The following is a 23,724-nucleotide window of genomic DNA, read 5'->3' as shown; positions in this document are numbered from 1 at the left end:
AACTTTTGATTCTTTCCTTTCTTTGTCCCTTTCTCTCTCCCTTCCTCCCTTCTCTCTTCCCACCAATGCGTTTACCATAGAAACACACTTAGTTCCCCCAACTCAAAATATGCATACAGTATGGTATTGTTTTCGTGTTTCTTAAAGTGTCCTGCAGATGCTGCCAGCAGAAGGATTTGTGATCAGTATAAATGGAAAATTAAGGTTTCAAGGCATATTTTAGAAGGAGCATATTCTGATGAATAGACAAAAAGTGGGAACTGGATTGGAAGCACTGAGCATATACAGTCTCCGAAAGGCTTTCTGGGCCACAAACCAGACCCATGGAAAACTGACTAGTGCTCAGTTAAGTGGGACCTGCTGAGTCAGATTAAGTTGAGCCACTGATTAGTGTCACTGAGACATGTTCTTGTGAAAAGAATCAATAGTCTCACAGATTGAATTAGCTTGATGTACTGCAAAGGTCTGTAAGACATCTTTGTTCCGTTTTATTTATTTTTTTCTTGCATTGCTTTTTTAAAAAAAAAAAACTTGTTCATTTTAATTGGAGGTTAATTACATTGGAGGTTTCGCCATACGTTGACATGAATCAGCCATGGGTGTACATGTGTTCCCATCCTGAACCCCTCTCCCACCTCCCTCCTCATCTCATCCTTCAGGGTCATCCCAGTACACCAGCCCTGAGCACCCTGTCTCATGCATCGAACCTGGACTGGCGATTCGTTTCACATATGATAATATACATGTTTCAATGCCATTCTCCCAAATCATCCCACCCTCATCCTCTCCCACAGAGTCCAAAAATCTGTTCTTTATATTTGTGTCTCTTTTGCTGTCTCATGTATAGGGTCATTGTTATCATCTTTCTAAATTCCATATATATGCATTAATATACTGTATTGGCGTTTTTCTTTCTGACTTACTTCACTCTGTATAATAGGCTCCAGTCTCATCCGCCTCATTAGAACTGATTCAAATATATTCTTTTTAATGGCTGAGTAATATTCCATTGTGTATATGTACCACAGCTTTCTTATCCATTCATCTGCTGATGGACATCTAGGTTGCTTCCATGTCCTGGCTGTTATAAACAGTGCTGTGATGAACATTGGGGTACACGTGTCTCTTTCAATTCTGGTTTCCTCAGTGTGTATGCCCAGCAGTGGGATTGCTGGGTCATATGGCAGTTCTATTTCCAGTTGTTTAAGGAATCTTCACACTGTTCTCCATAGTGGCTGTACTAGTTTGCATTCCCACCAACAGTGTAAGAGGGTTCCTTTTTCTACGCACCCTCTCCATTTATTGTTTGAGAACTTTTTGATAGCAGCCATTCTAACTGGCGTGAGATGGTACCTCATTGTGGTTTTGATTTGCATTTCTGTGATAATGAATGATGTTGAGCATTTTTTCATGTGTATGTTAGCCATCTGTATGTCTTCTTTATTAACTATGTTAAAGAAGATTTTTAAAGAACCTTTTAACTTTGGTACGCCTCTTCCCCCATGCCATTTAAATATCTTGATTAAAAAACATTATTATAATACTCTTTAATGTGTGTACATTGTAGTATGAGGAGAACAGTGAGACTTTCATGGGTCATGGCATTTTTAAGTGAGAAACCAGCCAAGAAGCTTTCAAAAGATCAGATATTATTAAGTCCTTAACACAGCCTGGAAAACATTCTAAATTTACATTTGAGCCATTTCAGTTGCTCATGCTTGAGATTTTCATTGTGAAGGCTGTATTCCACCAACCAAAGAATGTTCTTTTTCATGCAATAAAGATAGAAAGGGCTATGCATAGAAAGTCGATCATGTATTTGCTCCTGCACACCATTTATGAGTGATGTTTTGTTTGAAGACTAATTGAGAGGCCTAGCCATGTTACAAAATAAGAGTTTAGAATGACCAACCTTCCTCCAGTGAAATAAAAATCATAATAATTCTTACAACTAGAATGAGGTGTAATTGATAGGTAAATTGCAACTGAAGTATGTAACTTGATGATACAAATACATTGTGAAGGGAATATATTATGAAAGGATCCTCTGATCTTATTCATCTGATAACTTTTGTCTTTTTTGTCTCTTTTGTTTGTGTCTGTTAAACAATGTCTTCATATTTTCCCCACCGCCGAGTCCTGGCAACCTCAGTTCAAGGCTCTGAGTATATGAATCATACTTTTTGTTGTAGTTGTTCCACAAAATAAGTGATATTACCCAGTATTTGTCTTTCTCCTCTGGCTTATTTCAATTAGCATAACACCCTCCAGGTTCATCTGTATTATTACAAATGGCAGAATTTCCTTTTTTAAGATTGAATGATTTCCATATTTTATATATATATGTAATTTATACTATGTGTATATTACATAATCACTATATATAATATGCTATATATTCATATTATATATGTGTGTGAGTACACACACACACACCACATTTTCTTTATCCATTGATCTATGGACAGGCACATAAGTTGTTTCACGTCTTGACTATTGTGAATAATGCTGCAGCAAACATGGGAGTACAGATAACTCTTCAAGGCAATGACTTCATTTTCTTTAGCTATATACCCAGAAGTGGAATTTCTAGATAACATGGTTCAGTTCAGTTCAGTCGCTCAGTTGTGTCTGACTCTTTGTGACCCCATGAACCACAGCACACCAGGCCTTGCTGTCTATCACCAACTCCCAGAGTCCACCCTGCTTTTAATTTCTTGAAGAATCTCCATACTATATTACATAGGGGCTGTACCATTTTTCATTCCCACCAACAGTACAAGTGTTCCCTTTTCTCCACATCCCTGCTAGTGTTTATCATTTGTCTCTTTAATGATGGACATCCTAACAGATGTGAGGTGATACCTCATTGTGGTATTGACAGATGTTGAATACCTTTTCATGTACCTGTTGGCTATTTTATATACCTTCTTTGGAGTAATGCTCAGGTCTTGTGCCCACTTTTCAATTGGATTGTTTTTTTGCTATTGAGTTGTGTAAATTTTTTGCATACAGTTGCCCCTTTGTATCCACAGGGGATTGCTTCCAAGACAATGCCCCCTCCCCTCTGCCATGGATACTAAAGTCTGTGGATGCTCACTGATGCATAGGTGGTTCAGTGGTAGAATTCTCACTTGCCGCACGGGAGGCCTGGGTTTGATTCCCAGCCCATGCAGCTTCAGTGTCCCCTTTGGGTCCTCTGATGGCTCGGATGGTAATGAATCTGCCTTCAGTGTAGGAGACCCAGTTTCCATCCCTGGGTTGGGAAAATCCCCTAGAGAAGGGAATGGAAACCCACTTCAATATTCTTGTCTGGAGAATTCCATGGACAGAGGAGCCTGCTGGGCTACAGTCTGTGGGATCACAGAGAGTCACAACTGAGCGGCTAGTCCCTCACATAAATGGCATAGTATTTGCATATAACCTATGCATATCTTCTCATAAACTTTGAATTATCTCTAGGTTACTTATACCTAATATAATGTAAATGCTGTATAAATACAATGTTAATAGTTGCTGTTGCACAGCAAAATTCAAAGTTTGCTTTTTGGAACTTTTAGAAATTTTTTCTTCCAAATATTTTCAATTCAGTTGGTTGAATCTGCAGGTATGGAGAGCTAAGTGTATTCTGGATATTAACTCCTTATCAGTTATATGATATTTCTCCCATTTCAGATGGTAGATGATTTCAAGTCTCCATTCTAGTCTTTAATCCATTTTGAGCTGATTTTTGTATGGTGTGAGGGATTTAGTTTTACTTTTTCCCATTCCAGTTTTCACAACACCGTGTATTAAAGAGATTGTCCTTTCCCCATTGTAGATTCTTGACTTTTTTGTTGAAAATTAATCAGCCATATTGTGTGGCTTTATTAATATTTATAGGCTCCCTTTACTTTTTTTTTCTTTTTGAATGGGGTTCCATTGATATGTGCATCTGTTTTTATGCCAGTACCGTAGTGTTCGGATGACTATAGCTTTGTAATATGATTTGAAGTCAGGAGGTGTCACCCTTCTAGCTTTTGTTTTTCTTTCTCAAGACTGCTTTGGCTGTTTGGGGTTCCATACAATTTTTAAGATTTTTCTACTTCTGTGAAAAATGCCAATGGAATTTTAAGAGATTATGTTGACTCAGCTGCTTTGGGTATATGGACATCTAAACAATGTTAATTCTTTCAATTCATGAGCACAGAATATCTTTCCATGATATGTGTCTTCTTCCGTTTCCTTCATCAGTGTCTTATAGTTGTGTAAATGCAGCTCTTTCACCTCCTTGGTTAAATTTATTCTTTAGGTAGTTTTTGTTGATTCAGTTGTAAATGGGATTGTTTTTTAGTTTCTTTTTCTGAAAGTTATTTGTGTACAGAAACACAACTGACTTTTGTGTATTGATTTTGTATTCTGCAACTTTATTGAATTTACTAGTTTGAACAGTTTTTTGGTGGCATCTTTAGGATTTCCTATATATAAGATCACGTCATCTTCACAGATAGTTTTACTTCCTTTCTTCTTTAGATCTTTTTATTTCTTTTTCTTGACTTATTGCTTGGACTAGACTTTCTATGGTGAATAAAAGTGATGAGAGTGGGCGTCCTTATCTTATTCCTGATCATAAGAGGAAAGGCTTTCAGCTTTTCACTGTTGAGTATGATATTAGCTGTGGGCTTGTCATATATGGACTTTATTATGTTGAGGTACGTTTCATCTATATTTCACTTGTTGAGGGTTTTTATCATAAAAGAATGTTGAATTTTGTCAAATGCTTTTTCTGCATCTATTGAGATGATCATGTGATTTTTATCCTTCATTTTGTTAATGTTGTATACCACGTTGATTGCATATGTTGAACCATTCTTGCATCTCAGGAATAAATCCTACTTGATCATGATATATGGTTCTTTTATTGTTGAATCTGGTTTCCTGATATTTTGTTTTTCACATGTGCGTTCATCAGGAATATTGTCCTGTAATTTTCTTTTCTTACAGTGTTTTTGTCTAATAAGAATGATAGACATTTTTATTGCTCAGCCTGTTGGTGTAGATCAAGGTAACCTGATTTCAGACACATGAATCTGAGACAAGTATGCATTGAACTATGATTCTCCTTTGTGGGCTTAGGGTGGAAGCAGTCAGTTGCAAGTATGATGGAACGAGACTTGAACGTGCAAGGATAAAGGATGATCAGTCGGAGGCTAAAGGAAGGCATTGCAGTGCATTTGCCCTGGGAAGTTAAAAGAACTGTATTGACAGGCAAAGTTGTCTTATGGAGAAAACAGTAAAGTATATTAAGAGAGGGAGAATAATCAGACAAAAAAGGATATGGGGAATTCCCTCGTGGTCCAGTGGTTAAGACTAGGTGCATTCACTGCCAGACACCGAGTTTGATCCCTGCTCAGGGAACTAAAATCCCACAAGCTGTGTGGCATGGCCAAAAAAAAGAGAAAAAGAGCCTTTTTAAAGAATGAAGATTGGTAACATGGCAGGATCTATGAAAGGAAGAATAGAGAGGAAATTTTCCTTGGATTTCTAAGTGTTTAGAATAAATTGTACATTCATTTTCATTTGTGTTCACTAATGAAATTTCTTCAAAGAGATGAAGATCTTTTTCTTGATAGAGAGGGTTAAGTTCCTATCCTCCCCCCATAGGATTCTCTCTACTTATATTTTGTTCTGCTATTTTAGGAGAGAGTAAAGATTGCTTTTATTTGCAGAGTTTCTCATAATAGATTTTTAAGGTTATCTCATTTCTCAGCAAGCCTTTTTCATAGGTAAGCATGGGGTTCTGTTTTTCAAGATATGATGGATTACCCTCTAACAAATGTTTCTCCATTGTTTAACCCCGTGTCACCCATTGTCTGTCTTATTAGATAGGGCCTTTCAGTCTGTCCTTTACTCTTTTCACCCTGACTTTTAGCCCAGACATATCTGGTACAGAATTGGGGAGTGCTTCCATTTACTAACCAGGAACTTCACTTTACTGCTTGGGGCTTGCCCTCTGCTCAATCCCTATCCTCATTTTAAGGTATTGATTTCTGGGAAGTAGGAGTTTTAACTTTCCATGAACGTGGGTATTCTTGGCAACTTTTGTAGACTTGCAGATTCTCAGATCTACAGAGAATTCTTTTCCTTTTTCCTTGGCCATTCCCTGTGGTCCGAATGGTCAGGATTTTCATTCATTTCCTTTTTAGCTGTAAAAGTGTTAGTCACTCAGTCGTGTCCGACTCTTTGTGACACCATGGACTGTAGCCTGCCAGGATCCTCTGTCCATGGGATTCTCCAGGCAAGAATACTGGATTGAATTGTCATTCCCTTCTCCAGGGGATCTTCCTGACCCAGGGATCGAACCCTGTTCTCCCACATTGTGGGTAGACTCTTTACTGTGTGAGCCACCAGGGAAGCATACTAGGTTCTTGGTCAAGTGGCATACTAGGTCTTGGTCTGTGCCATTCTCATCTTGCCTCTATTTTACCCCCACTGTGCTGAGTTGGATGATTTGTGGTCTAGAGGGCTTTGTGCCTTATTGATGCTTCAGATTATTTCACAGAGAAGAAAGGGATAGAGGAGCTCCAGTTGCCAATAAAATGAGCTCATTCTCCTAAGATATATGGACACAGGAGGTTTAAGACTAACTAGAGGTTCATTTTGATTTTAGCCATAATATGAGGTTGCTCTCAGCTGTTTGAACAATTAGCAAAAGTTACTGGATGTACTGGTTAGGCTCTGGGGATAAGATGCTGAGCAGGATAAAGCTGTTTGCTTTCCTTATGGAGCTTACTCCCTTGTAGGTGGTATAAGGTGGTCTGGAAATATATGAGTACCAGCCTTAACTGTGTATGTATGTGCAAGCACTTTAGTAATGGGGATGGTGTAGGGAAAGGATACTGGAGGAAGTTTTGTTTAAGCTGAGACTTAAAGAAAAATCAACCAGGAACAAATAAGTTGGGATAGTGGAGAACTGTGATATAGTTGACGCAGCTCTGTTAAAAGGTTGATGGAGTATAGAAGATAGTGTGTGAGAAGACAATATTAATAGTATATGTGAAGCCGAGAAAATTTATGTTTGGGAAAAGTTAAGTGTGCCTAGATTTGAGATTGTGAAGGAGAAAGTGGTTCAGTTTTTTGGTTAGAGAGGAAGGCAAGAAGCCAGATCAGTCCTCTTATATAAGATATATTAAGTTTATCCTGATATCAAGAGGGAGAGCCATTTTTAGTGCTTTTAGCCAGGGAAATGGCTCGAATGGTGAATTTTAGACAGAACTTTCTCATGGGAAGAACAGGTGTAAGGGGCATGGATAGGATTGGATGTAAAGAGATTATTCAGGAAGCTATTGCAGGGATCCAGGTGAGTGATTGTGGCGATGTTGAGCTAAGGTAGAGATAATGAAGGGGGAGAAAATTAGGTTTAAGGGAGATACTTAGGAGGAGACTTGTGGGATCCAGTGATGTATTGGGTGTGAGACATAATGGGAAGAAAAAGGCAAGATCAATTCCAGATTTTTAGACTGGACAGTGGGATGAACAATGAACTATTTAAGATTTGGGAGGAAGTATGGCTGGGGAGTGGGTTGGAGAGAGAGTGAAGGGAGATGAATTTAATTTGGGCCTTGTTAGGTGTGAAATGCCTGTGGGCTTATCTATGTGGGAGGGTGTTGTCTGAACAACAGTGTTTCATCAGTTCTGCAGGTCTGGAGCTCAGGGTGCTGCCTAGGTAGGAAGTGTAACTTGAGGACTCAGGCACCGTATGCTTCATGATGTATGCTTCTGCAACATGAATTAAGTCATAAGTGATTGGTAATGGGAAAATGATATTAGGATAATGCAAAAATTAGATTGGTTCAAGTGCAGTTTTCTTTTTTTTTCCCTAGGCAAGGACAGATAGGATAGGCAGTAGATGTATAATCATCTAGTGGAGCTTCCCTGGTGGTTTAGACGGTAAAGAACCTGTCTGCAATGCGGGAGACCCGAGTTCAATCCCTGGGTCAGGGAAGATCCCCTGGAGAAGGAAGTGGCAACCCACTGCAGTATTCTTGCCTGGAGAATTCCACAGACAGAGGAGCCTGGTGGGCTACAGTCCATAGGGTCTCAAAGAGATGGACACGACTTAGCAACCAACACTTCAGACAGGAAAAGACCACTTAAGTAGCTCAGTCATTGTACTGTGAACAGGAATTTTCTTGTCTGTATTTTAAGAAAAAAAAAAAAAAACCCACAGAAACAAATGCCTGTAGCTCGGGGTGGGGGACCTCCTCCATTAGGCAAACCCCCAATTTCTGGCACTTGGTGTGGCACTTGGTGTTTAATGGCAGTTCCACTGGCTCATAGCTACACTTCAACCACTTTGTCTCAGTATCTGCCAGTCCTGCTCTGATTAAAATATTGTCATTCTTTCCACTTTATTTTTGTGCATTTTAAATATTGCTGTGGCATTCTTTATTCATATTGAGCTGGCGGTCCTAATCAAGTCCTTGGGACCATTTATACTTTCTATTAGCACTCAGATTACAAAGCTGTGTAGGTTTTGAGCAGACTGCTGAAACTATTTTTCTTATAAGATCTGCCCAGTTTTGTAGAACCTGAGGATTTTTTCAGTAACTCATGTTATAGCAGAGATACTTGTATTGAAAATTTGTCAGTAGAAAAGATTGTGCAAGGAAATGTGACAAAATAGAGTGAGAGCCAAAATAAGTCCAGAATGGAATACAAACGTTTATTGGCCAGAGGCAGAACAAGGAGCCTAAAAAAGACATTGAAAAAAGGGGAGCCCAGAAGATTGGGGCAAACCAGAAGGATGGACTTGTCCTGGAAACCTTCATGTTGGTTTCTGTACCCCCAGAAACCTTTGATAGTATGCTTTGTGGTAAAGAACCATATTCCAGGTTCATCTGGTAAATTTCATTCACCAGACTTAGAAGTCAGCTGTTTTTCCAAGGATGGTTAGCGATAATATTCTTCGTCGTTGGTGTTCAGTCACCAGGTTGTGTCCAGCTCTTTTGCAACCCTGTGGACTGTAGCCCACCAGGCTCCTGTGTCCCGGGATTTTCCAGGCACAAATACTGGAATGGGTTGCCATTTCCTTCTCCAGGAAGATACCCTGCATTGCAGCCAGATTCTTTACCACTGAGCCACCAGGCTGGCCCCACTTATTACTGGGCACTCGTTAAGTTTGTAATTGTTTTCTAGGCTTTTTTGAAGAGAACTTAGAATGTGTTTTGTTTTTAAGAGAAAAACAGATCCTAAATTAAATACTTCCTATTCAAATTTAGATTCTTACTCCTTTGATATTTGTATCTTTCTTCCCGTATATATTGAATATCCTGTGTTTTTAAAAAATAACATTTATATTGCTGAGTCTCTCTGCTGTGCACCTGAAACTGTCACAACGTGGTTAATCAGCTATACTCCCAATATAAAATAAAAAGTTAAAAATAATATTGTGACAAATTTGCTTTGTCCTAATATGTGTAGTAGTTTCAGAATAACAATATCAACATTATTATGAAGAATAGTCACTTGAGATAATTGCTATCTTTGCCTTGTACCAATTTATTTTAGTAACTTAGCTTTTTCATATTTTCCCAGAGTATTTGATTCTCATGAAACAATTATTTATTTATGACTGTTGTTTGGTAAACTCTGAACTCAAAAGATCAGAGAGGTGAAAGTTGCTCAGTTGTGTCCAATTCTTTGCGACCCCATGGATTATACAGTCCATGGAATTCTCCAGGCCAGAATACTAGAGTTACTTTTCCCTTCTTCTCCAAGGGATCTTCCCAACACAGGGTTCAAACGCAGGTCTCCCGCATTGTGGGTGGATTCTTTACCAGCTAAGCCACAAGGGAAGCCCAAGAACACTGGAGTGAGTAGCCTATCCCTTCTGTAGGGGATCTTCCCAACCCAGGAATTGAACCGGGGTGTCCTGCATTGCAGGCAGATTGTTTACCAACTTATCAGGGAAGCCCTGTATCAGGCATATCAGAGAGTAGCGTTCAGGATGCTAATTAATATGGATATTAGTTAATGTTTTGTGGAGCTAGTAGAAATCTTTGGTAAATCTGAGGTCTATTAAGAGTTCCTCTATTATAATAGCCCTTCTTGTTTGAATATATCATATAAGGCAGTGGTTTCTTAGAGCCTCTCTTTTTGGCAAAGTCGCTCAGTCGTGTCCGACTCTTTGTGACCCCATGGACTGTAGCCTACCAGGCTCCTCTGTCCATGGGATTTTCCAGGCAGTAGTACTGGAGTGAATTGCCATTTCCTTCTCCAGGGGATCTTCCCGACCCAGGGATCGAACCCGGGTCTCCCGCGTTGTAGGCAGACGCTTTACCGTCTGAGCCACCAGGGAAGTAAGCATCTGTTAAATATATAGGGGCTTCTCTTGTGGCTCAGACAATAAAGACTCTCCCTGGAATGCAGGAGACCTGAGTTTGACCCCTGGGTGGAAAAGATCCTCTGGAGGAGGAAATGGCCACCCACTCCAGTATTCTTGTCTGGAGAATCCCATGGACAGAGGAGCCTTGCAGGCTACAGTCCATGCAGTCACAAATACAGACGTTTAAATATAATATGTGATAGTTATATTGGGAGAATGTGGTTATTGAGGTAAAACCTCGAGTATGAATTTAGGAGGCATGTGTAAGAGTTATTTCTAATTTATGTTTTAAAGCATGATGTACCCAAATTCATATTTCTACTCCCTGGCTTTTTTATTGTGACATAATTGATGTATAATTCGTTTTAGATGTACAGCATAGTAGTTTGATGTATGTATATGTTGTAAAACAATGTTAATACTCATCACTACACATACTTGAAAAAAATGTTTTTTTCTTTTGATGAAGACTTTTAAGATTTATTCTCTTGGCAACTTTCACATCTCTCTTTTTCTTTTAAAGCAGAACTGTACCTCCAAGGATGTTAGACTGTTAATTCATAAATAAGTTAAATATTTCTACCTCAATTATTTGTTTCTGTTGAATATGTTTTGTCTAAACATAGCATGAACTATGTGCATCCAAAGCAGAATAAAAAAATGTGTTTGGTGCTAATCTCTGTAGTCTATCAGTATACATTAATGTTACATAATCAATATGTTAATATCACTAATATGCAGTATTAGCCTGTTAATATTAATGTGAGAAGTGTAATAAAAAGTCATTGTTTTTACTGTGTAGGCTGCTAATTTAAAGCATGTGGACCTGAAGATACATTATGAAACTTATGATATTAACTTTCATACCATAGTGAGATAATGTGTGATGAAAAATCTATTTGAATTTCTAACAAAAATATCTAATTTCAAGACACCATTTATAATTGTGAATGATATGAGAAGACTCCCTCGCATACTCTCTGATACTGTGACGCGCTGTTCATTCTGGACAGGCACTTACTCATTCTCTGTGATCATAATTTAAATTCATGACTCTGTGTGTGAGCATGAGTCACATCACCCCATTGTATGCCTTTCTGACTTTGTTGTTTTCTTTACTGTGGGTGTTGGTGCTGGTTACTCTGGAACATTTCTTTTATTTTCATTTTGGTTAAAAGGACTGTTTTATTGTGAAACAACTGTCAAACTTACAGAAAAGTTGCAAAAGTAGTACAGAGAACTCTGATGTATCCTTCATCCACATTCCCTGTTATTTCCACAGTGGCTTTATTTTCTCTTCTCTCTGAAATGTGTCTAGTTTCTGGACCATTTGGGAGAATTGAAGACATGATAATCCTCTGTTTCTAAAGTATTCACTATGTATTGCCTTGGAATAAGGATACGAAAATCAGGAAATTTAATACTGAAATATCTGGAACATTTCTTTTTCAGCTACCAAACTAAATTGTTCTACATGTAGTTTGTTTGTTTTGTGTTGAGGGATTAATCTTGTCTTTAGTAGAAATTATGGAACAATTGACTGTATTAAATTAACTTTAAATACCTGTATAATTTTCAGTTTTTAAAAGTTAATATTGCTTTTTTGTCTAGAATAGCAATATTGAAATACAGAAGTGATGCTTATTTCTAAAGCATCAGATAAACCGATTTGCATTTTGAAGGCTTTAATTCGGGGCTTCCGTGGTGGCTCAGTGGTAAAGAATCCACCTGCCAATGTGAGAGATGCAGGTTTGATTCCTGGATTGAGAAGATACCCTGGAGAAGGAAATGGCAATCCATACTCCTGCATAGGAAATCAAAGGACACAGGAGCCTGGCGGGCTGTAGTCCATGGGGTTGCAAAAGAGTTGGACACAACTTAGTGATTAAACAACAATGAAATTTTGCTTTTTAAAGTAATTCTAATGAGATCTTCTTTAAAAGCCTTAAAGCTATACCAGCCTTTCCCGTCTATTAAACAGTCTGGAAACGCACCTACCTACGTCTCTTAATTTAAAAAAAGTGTTAGATTGCCTAAGTTTTGCCTTTAAGAATGTGAAACTTAAAGAAGGTTACAAGGTTGCCTACATTCATATATTCAGTTATTCATGCTTACCCACATTAGTATTCTCTATATGAGATTATAAATGTGGGTCAGACTCATTTTACTTTATCTGCACAATGTTCATACAGTATTGCAATTAAATTATTTAATAATAATCCAACTAAAAAGCAATGTCAGAATGCTTGCAATATCATAATTGTAAGACCCAGAAAGATTAAATGTAAAATAATAGAAAAAGATACTATACCAATGCAAAATAAAGCTAACAGTTATTTTCATATCAAATAAGGGGTGTGCTTGCATGTGTGCTAAGTCGCTTCTGTTGTTTCTGACTCTTTGCCACCCCGTGGACTGCCACCCCACCGCCAGGCTCCCCAGTTCATGGGATCCTCCAGGCAAGAACACTGGAGTGGGTTGCCATGCCCTCCTCCAGGGGATCTTCCTGACCCAGGGATTGAGCCCACATCTCTTTTGTGTCCTATATTGGCAAATGGGTTCTTTACCACTAGTGCCACCTGGGAAGCCCCAAATAAGGTACATTTTATGGCAAAAACTTGTACTTAAGGACATTTCACAGTTATAAAAATAGGTATAACAAATCTAAATTTGTATGTCCTGTGAATCTTTCTATTGTGTATTTTTCCTATTAGGCTTTAGTCATGTGGTCTTATGTTGGATTATTTCTAATCAAGTGCTGGTTGTTTATGATTGAGTTATTTTTACTTCAGTATTATTTGAGCCCTAAGATATAATCTCCTGACCTTTGTATCTAGTAGTATTTCGGCTAAGGGCTGTAGCATCCCAGATCATCTTAATTCGGTCAGGAATGAGAGGCTTTGAAGCTGATCTTCACTTCACGTGAAGGATTCTTTGAATCCAGGCCACGGTAACTCATAATGTGTAACATTTGGGGGCTCAATTCAGCAAGGCCTAAATTTCAGTTCTTGTTCTCTCAGCAGGTAAGACTTAGTTCAGTTCATTGAAAATTGTTCAGCCTTTCTCCTTAAGATCAGTGAGATCACATTCTGAAAGTAATCTTACTGATTATAATCAACTATGGAAAGATATTTTATAAATATTGTATAAAACTGTTTCTAGCAATGAAGCAGAACAGAATTACTTAATGAGTTTTGTAACATATGACACTGAGAAACAGTGGAACAAGCCTCTGCCTCTTTGAGATAACTCTACTGCTGTGATATTTTCAAACATTTAAAAATGTGTGGTCTTTCAAAAAACTGGAAAGTCCTTAAAGGAGAAATAGACAAAATCACAATCCTAGGAGAAGTTTTAAACATACTAATTTTAATAACAGATGAAATAGACATAAACAGTATATATATGTATGTATGCGATCATTTTACATGCACACACATGATTTGAACATTGTTCAGTAAACCTGATCCAGTTAATATGTAATCAATAACTTTAATGTTCATTTCATATGTGCATGGAGCATTTACCAAAATTGGCCATAGAATTAGTCTCAGCATATTTCAAAGGATTAATCTGACAGGCTATTCTCTGGTCCCAAAGGAATTAAGCTAGTTTTCAATAACAAGTGAAAGTCTTAGTCTCTCAGTTATGTAAGACTCTCTGCAACCCCTTGAACTATAGCTCACCAGGCTCCTCTGTCCATAGAATTCTGCAGGCAAGAACAAGCCCTAAGTGGGCCTTAGGAAGCATTGCTACGAACAAAGCTAGTGGAGGTGGTGGAATTCCAGCTGAGCTGTTTCAAATCCTAAAAAAATGATGTTATGAAAGTGCACTCAATATGCCAGCAAATTTGGAAAACTCAGCAGTGGCCACAGGACTGGAAAAGGTCAGTATTCATTCCAATCCCAAAGAAAGGCAATGCCAAAGAATGCTCAAACTACTGCACAGTTGGACTCATCTCACACACTTGTAAAGTAATGCTCAAAATTCTCCAAGCTAGGTTTCAACAGTACATGAACAGAGAATTTCCAGATGTTCAAGCTGTATTTAGAAAAGGCAGAGGAACCAGAGATCAAATTGTCAACATCTGTTGGATCATCGGAAGAGCAAGAGAATTCCAGAAAAACATCTCCTTTGTTTTATTGACTATGCCAAAGCCTTTGACTGTGTGGATCACAACAAACTGTGGAAAATTATTAAAGAGATGGGAATACTGGAGCACCTTACCTGCCTCCTGAGGAATCTGTATGCAGGTCAAGAAGCAACAGTTAGAACCGGACATGAAACAACGAACTGGTTCAAAATTGGGGAAGGAAAATGTCAAGGCTGTATATTGTCACCCTGCTTATTTAACTTATATGCAGAGTACATCATATGAAATGCTGGGCTGGATGACTCACAAGCTGGAGTCAGGATTGTGGGGAGAAATATGAATAACCTCAGATATGCAGATGATATCACCCTCATGGCAGAAAGTTAAGAGGAACTAAAGAGCCCCTTTATGAGGGTGAAAGTGGAGAGTGAAAAACCTGGCTTAAAACTCAATGTTCAGACAACTAAGATCATGGCGTTTAGTCCCATCACTTCATGGCAAATAGATGGGGAAAGAATGGAAATAGTGACAGACTTTATTTTCTTGGGTTCCAGAATCACTGCAGATGGTGACTACAGCCATGAAATTAAAAGACCCTTGCTCCTTGGAAGAAGAGCTATGACAAACCTACACAGCATATTGAAAAGCAGAGACTTCACTTTGTCGACAAAGGACCGTATAGTCAAAGCTGTTTTTTCCAGTAGTCATGTATGGATGTGAGAGTTGGACCATAAAGAAAGCTGAGCACCAAAGAATTGATGCTTTCGAACTGTGGTGCTGGGGAAGACTCTTGAAAATCCCTCGGACAGCAAGGAGATCAAACCAGTAAATCCTAAAGGAAATCAGTCCTGAATATTCATTGGGAGGACTGATGCTGAAGCTGAAGCTCCAACACTTTGGTCACCTGATGCGAAGAGCTGACTCATTCGAAAAGACCTGATGCTGGGAAAGATTGAGGGCAGAGGAGAAGGGGATGACAGAAGATGAGATGGTTGGATGGCATCATCAACTTAATGAACATGAGTTTGAACAAACCCTGGGAGATAGTGAAGGACAGGGAAGCCTGACGTGCTGCAGTCGATGGGGTTGCAAAGAGCTGGACAAGACTGAGCAACTGAATGACAACAAAAACATTGTGATAAACAAAAGTGCAGAGTAGAATGTGAGGCAAAGGTTCTTACTGCTGCTGCTAAGTCGCTTCAGTCGTGTCCGACTCTGTGCGGCCCCATAGACGGCAGCCTACCAGGCTCCCCTGTCCCTGGGATTCTCCAGGCAAGAACACTGGAGTGGGTTGCCATTTCCTTCTCCAATGCATGAAAGTGAAAAGTGAAAGTGAAGTCGCTCAGTCGTGTCCGACTCTTAGCGACCCCAGGGACTGCACCCCACCAGACTCCTCCGTCTTTGGGATTTTCCAGGCAAGAGTACTGGAGTGGGGTGCCATGCTTACAATAATACAAAAAATTATTAATAAAACTAGTGCATATGTGCGTGCCAGTTCATTTCACTCATGTCCAACTCTTTGTGACCCCATGAACTGTAGCCTGCCAGGCTCCACTCTCCATGGAGTTCTCCAGGCCAGAATACTGGAGTGGGTAGCTGTTCCCTTCCTTCAGGGCATTTCCCAAGCCAGGGATCGAACCCAGGTCTCCCGCACTGCAGGCAGATACTTTACCATCTGAGCCACCAGCAAAGCCAGAGATAGAATTCACTGGTTCAAAAGGATTAAGAATGAGTAGATGTTTTGAATACTGTGAAAAGAACATAACATAGGAAATGTATGTCACAATGTGAGCATTGATACAAACTTGGATTCTTTGTAATCACATGTATACCTCTTATTTTATTCAAATATGTCTGTTTATTCCAGAGATGTCTCTTAAGTTTGTCCTTTTCAGTGTATTTATCAAATCAGAAAAGAATTTCAGCCAAATCTTTTTATTTTGTAAAACTTTTGCTTACTAACCAATTTTAAGAGTTAAACGGTTCCTAAGTGGTATGTCTGAGAAAAGTGTTGCTAATTGTATTTGATAGAATAATGTGAATAAATAAAATGTGTGAGTATTCTATTTAAGGCCACTGAAATTTGCTAGAATAGCTTGGTTATGCTTTTTTGATGATCTGTCCTACTGAGAACAGCCAGTGGTTCTGGGAATAGTCAGTACTCTGTAATGCTGAGTCTAGTTTGAAATGAGAAGGAACTGGGGGAGAGGATATGAAGCAGAAGATAGGATGCTGATGAAAGGTGGCCTGCTGCTAAAACAAATCTGTTCCATATATCAGGGATACCCATGTATCTTTTTGCTTAGTAAGTTCTGAAATTGTGCGGTTTAGGTTTTCCTTTTCATCTGTCTCCTGAAATTTCCTTTAAAGATATGCTTTATGAGGAGTTATATCTAATACCTATTACGTATATCTTTATATATAATATATAGGGATAATTTACTTGGCTTTTAATGTTTATAAATGTGAGAGTTTAAATTTTTTTTTACCCCCACATTATTTTTAAGTAATTTTTTGCCTTTTTCCTAGGGAGTCGGTGTCTCAGTTCATGGGCAATTCCGAGTGGCTACCGAAAAGTCTGTTTTTGCGATGCCAGAAACAGCAATAGGTAAACTAAAACAAAAACCACCACAATAATTACTTTTAGAATGATCATATTTTGATACTTTTCAAATTATGTTATTATTGAAGGAATTGATGGAATTTTGTGTGAGCTACAGCAAAGAAAGAACTTTTAAAGCAAAATTATTATAGGAAGATACCTGAGAGTTTATATTGCTCATAGGTTTATGTGAAAACACAAAAGCAAGCATATTTAACTGGAAACACTAGCACATTGTAGTTGATTTTATTTATTTATTCTTATTGAAGTGTAGTTGATTTACAGTGCTGTGCTAAGTTCTGCTGTACATCTATTTAATCTTAGATAAAAAATTATTAGAGGAAATATTCTGACATTCAGATCTAGTCTCAATTTGGAATAAACTTTTTATGTGGTGTGAGGTATGGGTCAAAGGCACAGATCAAAGTTTAGGTCAAAGGTCTAGATCAAAGCTCATCATTTGCTTATGGAGATTAAAGCAGTCCCACACTGTTCTTTGGGAAAGCTGCTGTCTCCCCGCTGACTGCCTTTATGCCTTCGTGAGTGCTGATCGCGGGGCCAGTGCTCTGCTGTTTTGATTGCTGTTGATTTACAGTAAGTCCTGATCAAGTAATGGTGATCCTCTCATTTTGCTCTGTTTTTTCCCCTCGCAAGTTGTTTTGGCTATACAGATCATTTGTATTTCTATATGAATTTTAGAGTTGTCAGGCGAGTGTATTCTCCTCGGTTCTGTCTCATCACAACAAAGATTTGGAGTGACGGACATTAAAGCCCTCGGCGCGTCACAGCTCTTGGGTCTTGAGCAGACCGTGTTATTGCTCTTAGACAGATCAGTGTTACAGCTCCATGTTTCAGCTCTTTTTATTTAGAAAATAGCAGGAAAATCCATCCTGGAGGCGTGAGGGCATGCCGACCGGAAGACGCAAAGAGAAGAGAGTGGGGGAATGAGTCAGTGTGCGGGAGAGAGAGAGACCTAGCCCTTTGGCTCCTCTTTTTATATGTTTTTTTCTCCCCCTGGGTCTGTGCTATGTAAATTGGGCTAGCCAGGAGTGCTGTTTGTTCTACCTGAGGCCCTCACTCTGGTCCTCGGACCTTCCTTTGACCTTCCTTTGTTCTATTTTTGTGGGCTTCTCCCTTCCTTGTCTTTAGGCCACCACCATTTTGGACTCCTGTTTCCTATTCTAACTACCTAACAGAGTGATTTTGTAAGTTTCAACAAGAATACCTATTAGAATTTTTATTTGGCTTGTCTATAATCTATCAATTTAGGGAGAATTGACATCTTAACAATATTGAGTCTTTAAACTTGTGAGCAAGGTATATCTTTCCATTTATTTAGATCTTTAATTTCTTGAAGCCAAATTTTATAGTTTTTAATTTCTTATACGTTGTCAGATTTTTCCTTAAGAATTTAATATTGTTCAATGATATTATAAATGATATTTTAAAAAGTCTAGTTCTAACTGTTAGTTATCGATATATAGAAATTGACTTTTGTACTTTGTATCCTGGGAGAGGGAAAAGGCAGCCCACTCCAATATTCTTGTCTAGAGAATCTCCATGGACAGAGGCGCCTGGAAGGCTCCAGTCCGTGAGGCCGCAAGAGTCAGACACGACTTCGCGACTACATCACCACCACCACCACCACCTCATATCCTGCAATGATACATTCACTTATTATTCTAGTAGATGTTTTGTAGATTGAATTGGAGTTTCTAAACATAGTTATGTTCTTTACAAGTAAAGTATGTTTTACTTTTTTTCTTTCCCATCTGAATACTTTATTTTTTCTTGTCTAATTCTGCTAGGTAGAACCTCCAATACAGTGTTGAACAGATATGTTGAGAGTGGACCTTCAAACATTCAGTCTACACCAATTAAGTATAATGTTAGGGGTAGGTTTTGATAGATGCCCTTAATGGAGGATTAGGGACTTTCCTTCTATTGCTTGATTTCTGGGGGATTTTATTAGGAACGGGTTTTAGATTTTGTCTTTTTTTCCCTGCATCTGTTCATATGACCACTGGTTTTGTTTTTGTTTTTTTAGTTTTTAGTTTTTGGTTTTTCTTTTTTAGTTTATTGTTAATGGTGAATTACTTGATTGTTTTTTCAACATTAAACTAACTCTGCATGCTGGAATAAATCTCACTCTAGTATGTTGTATTCTACTTTTTATATGTTGTTGGGTTTGGTTCACTGAAATTTTACTTGGAATTTCTGCATCTGTGTTCATGAGGTATATTGGTCTATAGTTTTCTAGCAATATCCTTGCTTCATTTTGATGCAGGATAATGCTGGCTTCATTTCTTGAAAAGTTTTTGTAGAATTGGTTCTGTTTATTTTTTTCCCCCACTGGTTTGGTAGAATTCACCAGTGAAGCCATCTAGGCTTGGCGTTTCCTTCTCTAGGCCTGGTAAGGTTTTTAGCTCAAATTAAAATCTTTAATAGATATAGAATTTTCAAGTTGTCTATTTCTTCTTGCACAAGATTTGGTCATTTGAGTCTTTTAAAAAGTTTGTCCATTTACTAGCCTAAAGTTAATTTCCTTATTATCTTTTCAATATCTGTAGAACCAATATCTGGGTCTCTCATTCTTGATATTAGTAATTGTGTCTTCTATTTTTTTCTGATCAATCTAATTAGCATTTTGTTAACTTTATTGATCTCAATCTTTTTTTTTTTGGTTTTATTTATTTTCTATTTTATTGATTTCTGCTCTGATATTTATTACTTCTTTCTACTTTCAGTTTTACCTCTTTCTCTAGTCCCCTAAGGTTAAACCTGAGGTCAGGTATAGAATTCTGTTCTGAGGTTTAAGTGTGATCTTACCCTTATCTTGGTTCCTCTGTGGGTTTTTTTTTTCTTTCTATGGCTGCTCTTAAAATTTTCTATTGGTCATTTGATGATGCTGTACCTTTGTGTAGCTTTCTTTATGTTTCTTATGTTTGTGTGTGTATGTTTTTTAATGCTTGTGTTTGTCTAGTTATGTTTATAGTTTTTATCAGATTTGGAAATTTTGACATTATTTCTTCAAATATTTTTGTGTTCCACCGTTTCCTTTTCAGGAACTCCATTTAAACTTTTATTAGGCTCACACATGCATTGTTCATTTTTAAAAATTTTCTTTTTTTCACCTTGTTGTTTGCTAAGTCGTGATACTTGCTATTCCTATATCTTCAAGTTCACTAAACCTTTCTTTTACAAAGTTAAAATTGCTCTTAATCCCATTTAGATATTTTTTTTAGCTTATACATTCATCTTAGTTTTCATCTGTAGTACTATCATGTGGGTATTTTTTAAAAATATCTTTTTTGTGTTTAGCTTTTTGAACATAAGGTATATGTATATTATAACTGTGTTGATCTCCTTGTTTGCTAATTCTCATGTATGTCAGTTCTGAGTCAATTTTGATTGTTATATCATGTCATTATGGGTAACATCTTCCTAGTTTTAGATACCTGTTATTTTTTTTATTGGATTCTAGACATTGTAAGCTTTATTTTGTTGGGTGCTGGCTACTTTTGTATAGATGATTCCTAACTTATGATGGTCTAACTTATGACTTTACAATGGTGCAAAAGCAATATACATGTAGTAGAAACTGTTCTTTGAATTTTGACCTTTTCCTTGGCTGGCCATATCTGGTTCCATACTTTTGTGATGCTGGGCAGTAGCAGTGAACCATACCTCTTAGGCAGTCATCTAATCACTAAGATAAATATCTGGTACTTAGAACCATTTTGTTTTTCACTTTCAGTGTAATATTCAATAAAATTATATGAGATATTCAATCAGTTCAGTTCAGTTGCTCAGTCATGTCCAACTCTTTGTGACCCATGAATCACAGCACACCAGGCCTCCCTGTCCATCACCAAATCCCGGAGTTCACCCAAACTCACGTGCCATCCAGTCGGTGATGCCATCCAGCCATCTTATCCTCTGAGATATTCAATATTTTATTATAAAATGAGCCTTGTGTTAGATGATTTTGCTCAACTGTAGGCTAATGTAAGTGTTCTGAGCACATTTAAGGTAGGCTAGGCTAAGCTATGATTTTTTGATAGATTAGGTGTATTAAGTGGATTTTTGGCTTATGGTATTTTCAATTTATGATGGATTTATCAGAATGTAACCCTTACACACAACCCCAATGTAAGTTGAGGAAGATCTGCATTCTTGTAAATGTTCTTTACTTTGCTTCCGGAATGAGGTTAAGTTACTTGGAGATAGTTTGTTCAAGTCTTTTAGGTTTTTTGTTTTTGTTTGTTTTTAATGTAGGATTGGAGCAGTGCTCAGACTAGGGCTAATTATTTCCTACTACTAAGAAGCAAAACCCTTCTTTGGATTCTACTCAGTGCCTCCATGAATCCTGAGCTGTCATGGTCTGGTTGGTGGGAACAGGAACTATTCTGTTGGTGGGAACTGTGTAGGTTCCCAGTACCATTCTCTGTAATTCTTGCCTGTGGTTCTTTCCTTAACCTCACAGTTTCTTCATTGAACACATGTATTTGTCAGTACCAAGCTGGGGACTTACGGGAGACACTCTGCAGATCTCCAGTGTTTTCTCTCTGTGCATCTCTCTCCTCTCTGGTACTCTGTTCTGGGAATTCTTTCTGCCTCTGTCTCCCTGAACTTTTAGCTTAATTCCCCTCAAATCTAGGACTGTTTTGGGCCTGGACAGTCTCTCCAGGCATTAAGATCGAGCTTTTATAGGGCTTGTTGTTTAGTCTCTTCATTGCGTCTGACTCTTTGAGACCCCATGGACTATAGCCTGCCAGGCTCCTCTGTCCATGGGATTTCCCAGGCAGGAATACTGGAGTGGGTTACCATTTCCTTCTCTACGGGATCTTCCAGACCCAGGGATCAAACCCGTGTCTCCTGCATTAACAGGTGGGTTCTTTACTACTGAGCCACCAAGGAAGCTTTTAAGTAGGGTTTACCTCATTTGTTTTCAGATATTCAGACATCACTTTCCTTTACTGCTTGGTGGTCCAGTATGGTGAAAACTTATTTCATATACTGCAGTTGTTTTTCTATGCTTATTTCAGGCGAAGAGTAATTCTGTCACTCTTACTCCATCTTACTCAAAGTATAATTCTTCTGAATGGCTATTTTAGCTTCAGTTCAGTTCAGTCACTGAATTCTGTCTGACCCTTTGTAGCATGCCATAGACTGCAGCACGCCAGGCTTCCCTGTCCATCACCAACTCCCAGAGCTTACTCAAACTCATGTCCATAGAGTTGGTGATGCCATCCAACCATCTCATCTTCTGTCTTCCCCTGCTCCTCCTGCCCTCAATCTTTTCCAGCATTAGGGTCTTTTCAAATGAGTCAGTTCATCACATCAGATGGCCAAAGTATTGGAGTTTCAGCTTCAACATTAATCCTTCCAATGAATATTCAGGACTGATTTCCTTTAGGATGGACTGGTTGGATGTCCTTGCAATCCAAGTTATTCTCGAGTCTTCTCCAACACCACAGTTCAAAAGCATCAGTTTTTCAGCACTCAGCATTCTTTATAGCCCAGCTCTCACATCCATACATGACTACCATAGCTATGGAAAAACCATAGCATTGACTAGATGGACCTTTGTTGGCAAAGTAATGTCTCTGCTTTTTAATGTGCTGTCTAGGTTGGTCATAACATATCTTCCAAGGAGCAAGTGTCTTTTAATTTCATGGCTGCGGTCACCATCTGCAGTGATTTTAAGAGCCCAAGAAAATAAAGTCTCTCACTGCTTCCATTATTCCCCATCTATTTGCCACAAAGTGATGGGACTGTATGCCATGATCTTCGTTTTCTGAATGTTGAGTTTTAAGCCAAGTTTTTACCTCTTCTCTTTCACTTTCATCAAGAGGCTCTTTAGTTCTTTTTCACTTTCTGCCATAAGGGTGGTGTTATCTGCATATCTGAGGTTATTGATATTTCTCTTGGCACTCTTGATTCCAGCTTGTGCTTCCTACAGCCCAGCATTTCTCATGATGTGCTCTGCATATAAGTTAAATAAGCAGGGTGAGAATATACAACCTTGACGTACTCCTTTTCCTATTTGGAACCAGTCCATTTTTCCATGTGCAGTTCTAACTGTTGCTTCCTGACCTGCATACAGGTTTCTCAAGAAGCAGGTCAGGTGGTCTGGTATTCCCATCTCTTTCAGAATTTTCCACAGTTTATTGTGATCCACACAGTCAAAGGCTTTGGCATAGTCAATAAAGCAGAAGTAGGTGTTTTTCTGGAACTCTCTTGCTTTTTTGATGATCCAACGAATGTTGGCATCTCTGGTTCCCCTGCTTTTTCTAAATCCAGCTTGAACATCTGGAAGTTTATAGCTCATGTACTGTTGAAACCTGGCTTGGAGAATTTTGAGCATTACTTTGCTAGTGTGTGAGATGAGTGCAATTGTGTGGTAATTTGAGCATTTTTTGGAATTGTCTTTCTTTGGGATTGGAATGAAAACAGACCTTTTCTAGTCCTGTGGCCACTGCTGAGTTTTCCAAATTTGCTGGCATATTGAGTGCAGCACTTTCACAGCATCATCTTTTAGGATTTGAAATAGCTCATTTAGAATTCCATCACCTCCACTAGCTTTGTTCGTAGTGATGCTTCATAAGGCCCATTTGACTTTACATTCCAGGATGTCTGGCTCTAGGTGAATGATCCTGG

General features: G+C 38.4%; 1 protein-coding gene across 1 annotated transcript in view; it reads left to right on the top strand.

Annotated features, from left to right (window-relative positions):
• HIBCH (3-hydroxyisobutyryl-CoA hydrolase) overlaps nt 1–23,724 on the top strand; it is a 112,316-nt gene that overhangs the window by 56,786 nt on the left and 31,806 nt on the right. The window contains exon 7 of the mRNA XM_005675847.3: nt 16,989–17,067. Coding sequence (XP_005675904.1) covers nt 16,989–17,067 — 79 coding nt within the window. The remainder of the gene's footprint in view (nt 1–16,988; nt 17,068–23,724) is intronic.

This window comes from Capra hircus, chromosome 2 (assembly GCF_001704415.2).
Source record: "Capra hircus breed San Clemente chromosome 2, ASM170441v1, whole genome shotgun sequence".
Classification (NCBI taxonomy): domain Eukaryota; kingdom Metazoa; phylum Chordata; class Mammalia; order Artiodactyla; family Bovidae; genus Capra; species Capra hircus.
The sequence above is the reverse complement of the archived record's forward strand: the minus strand, read 5'-3'. Positions and strand labels throughout refer to the sequence as shown.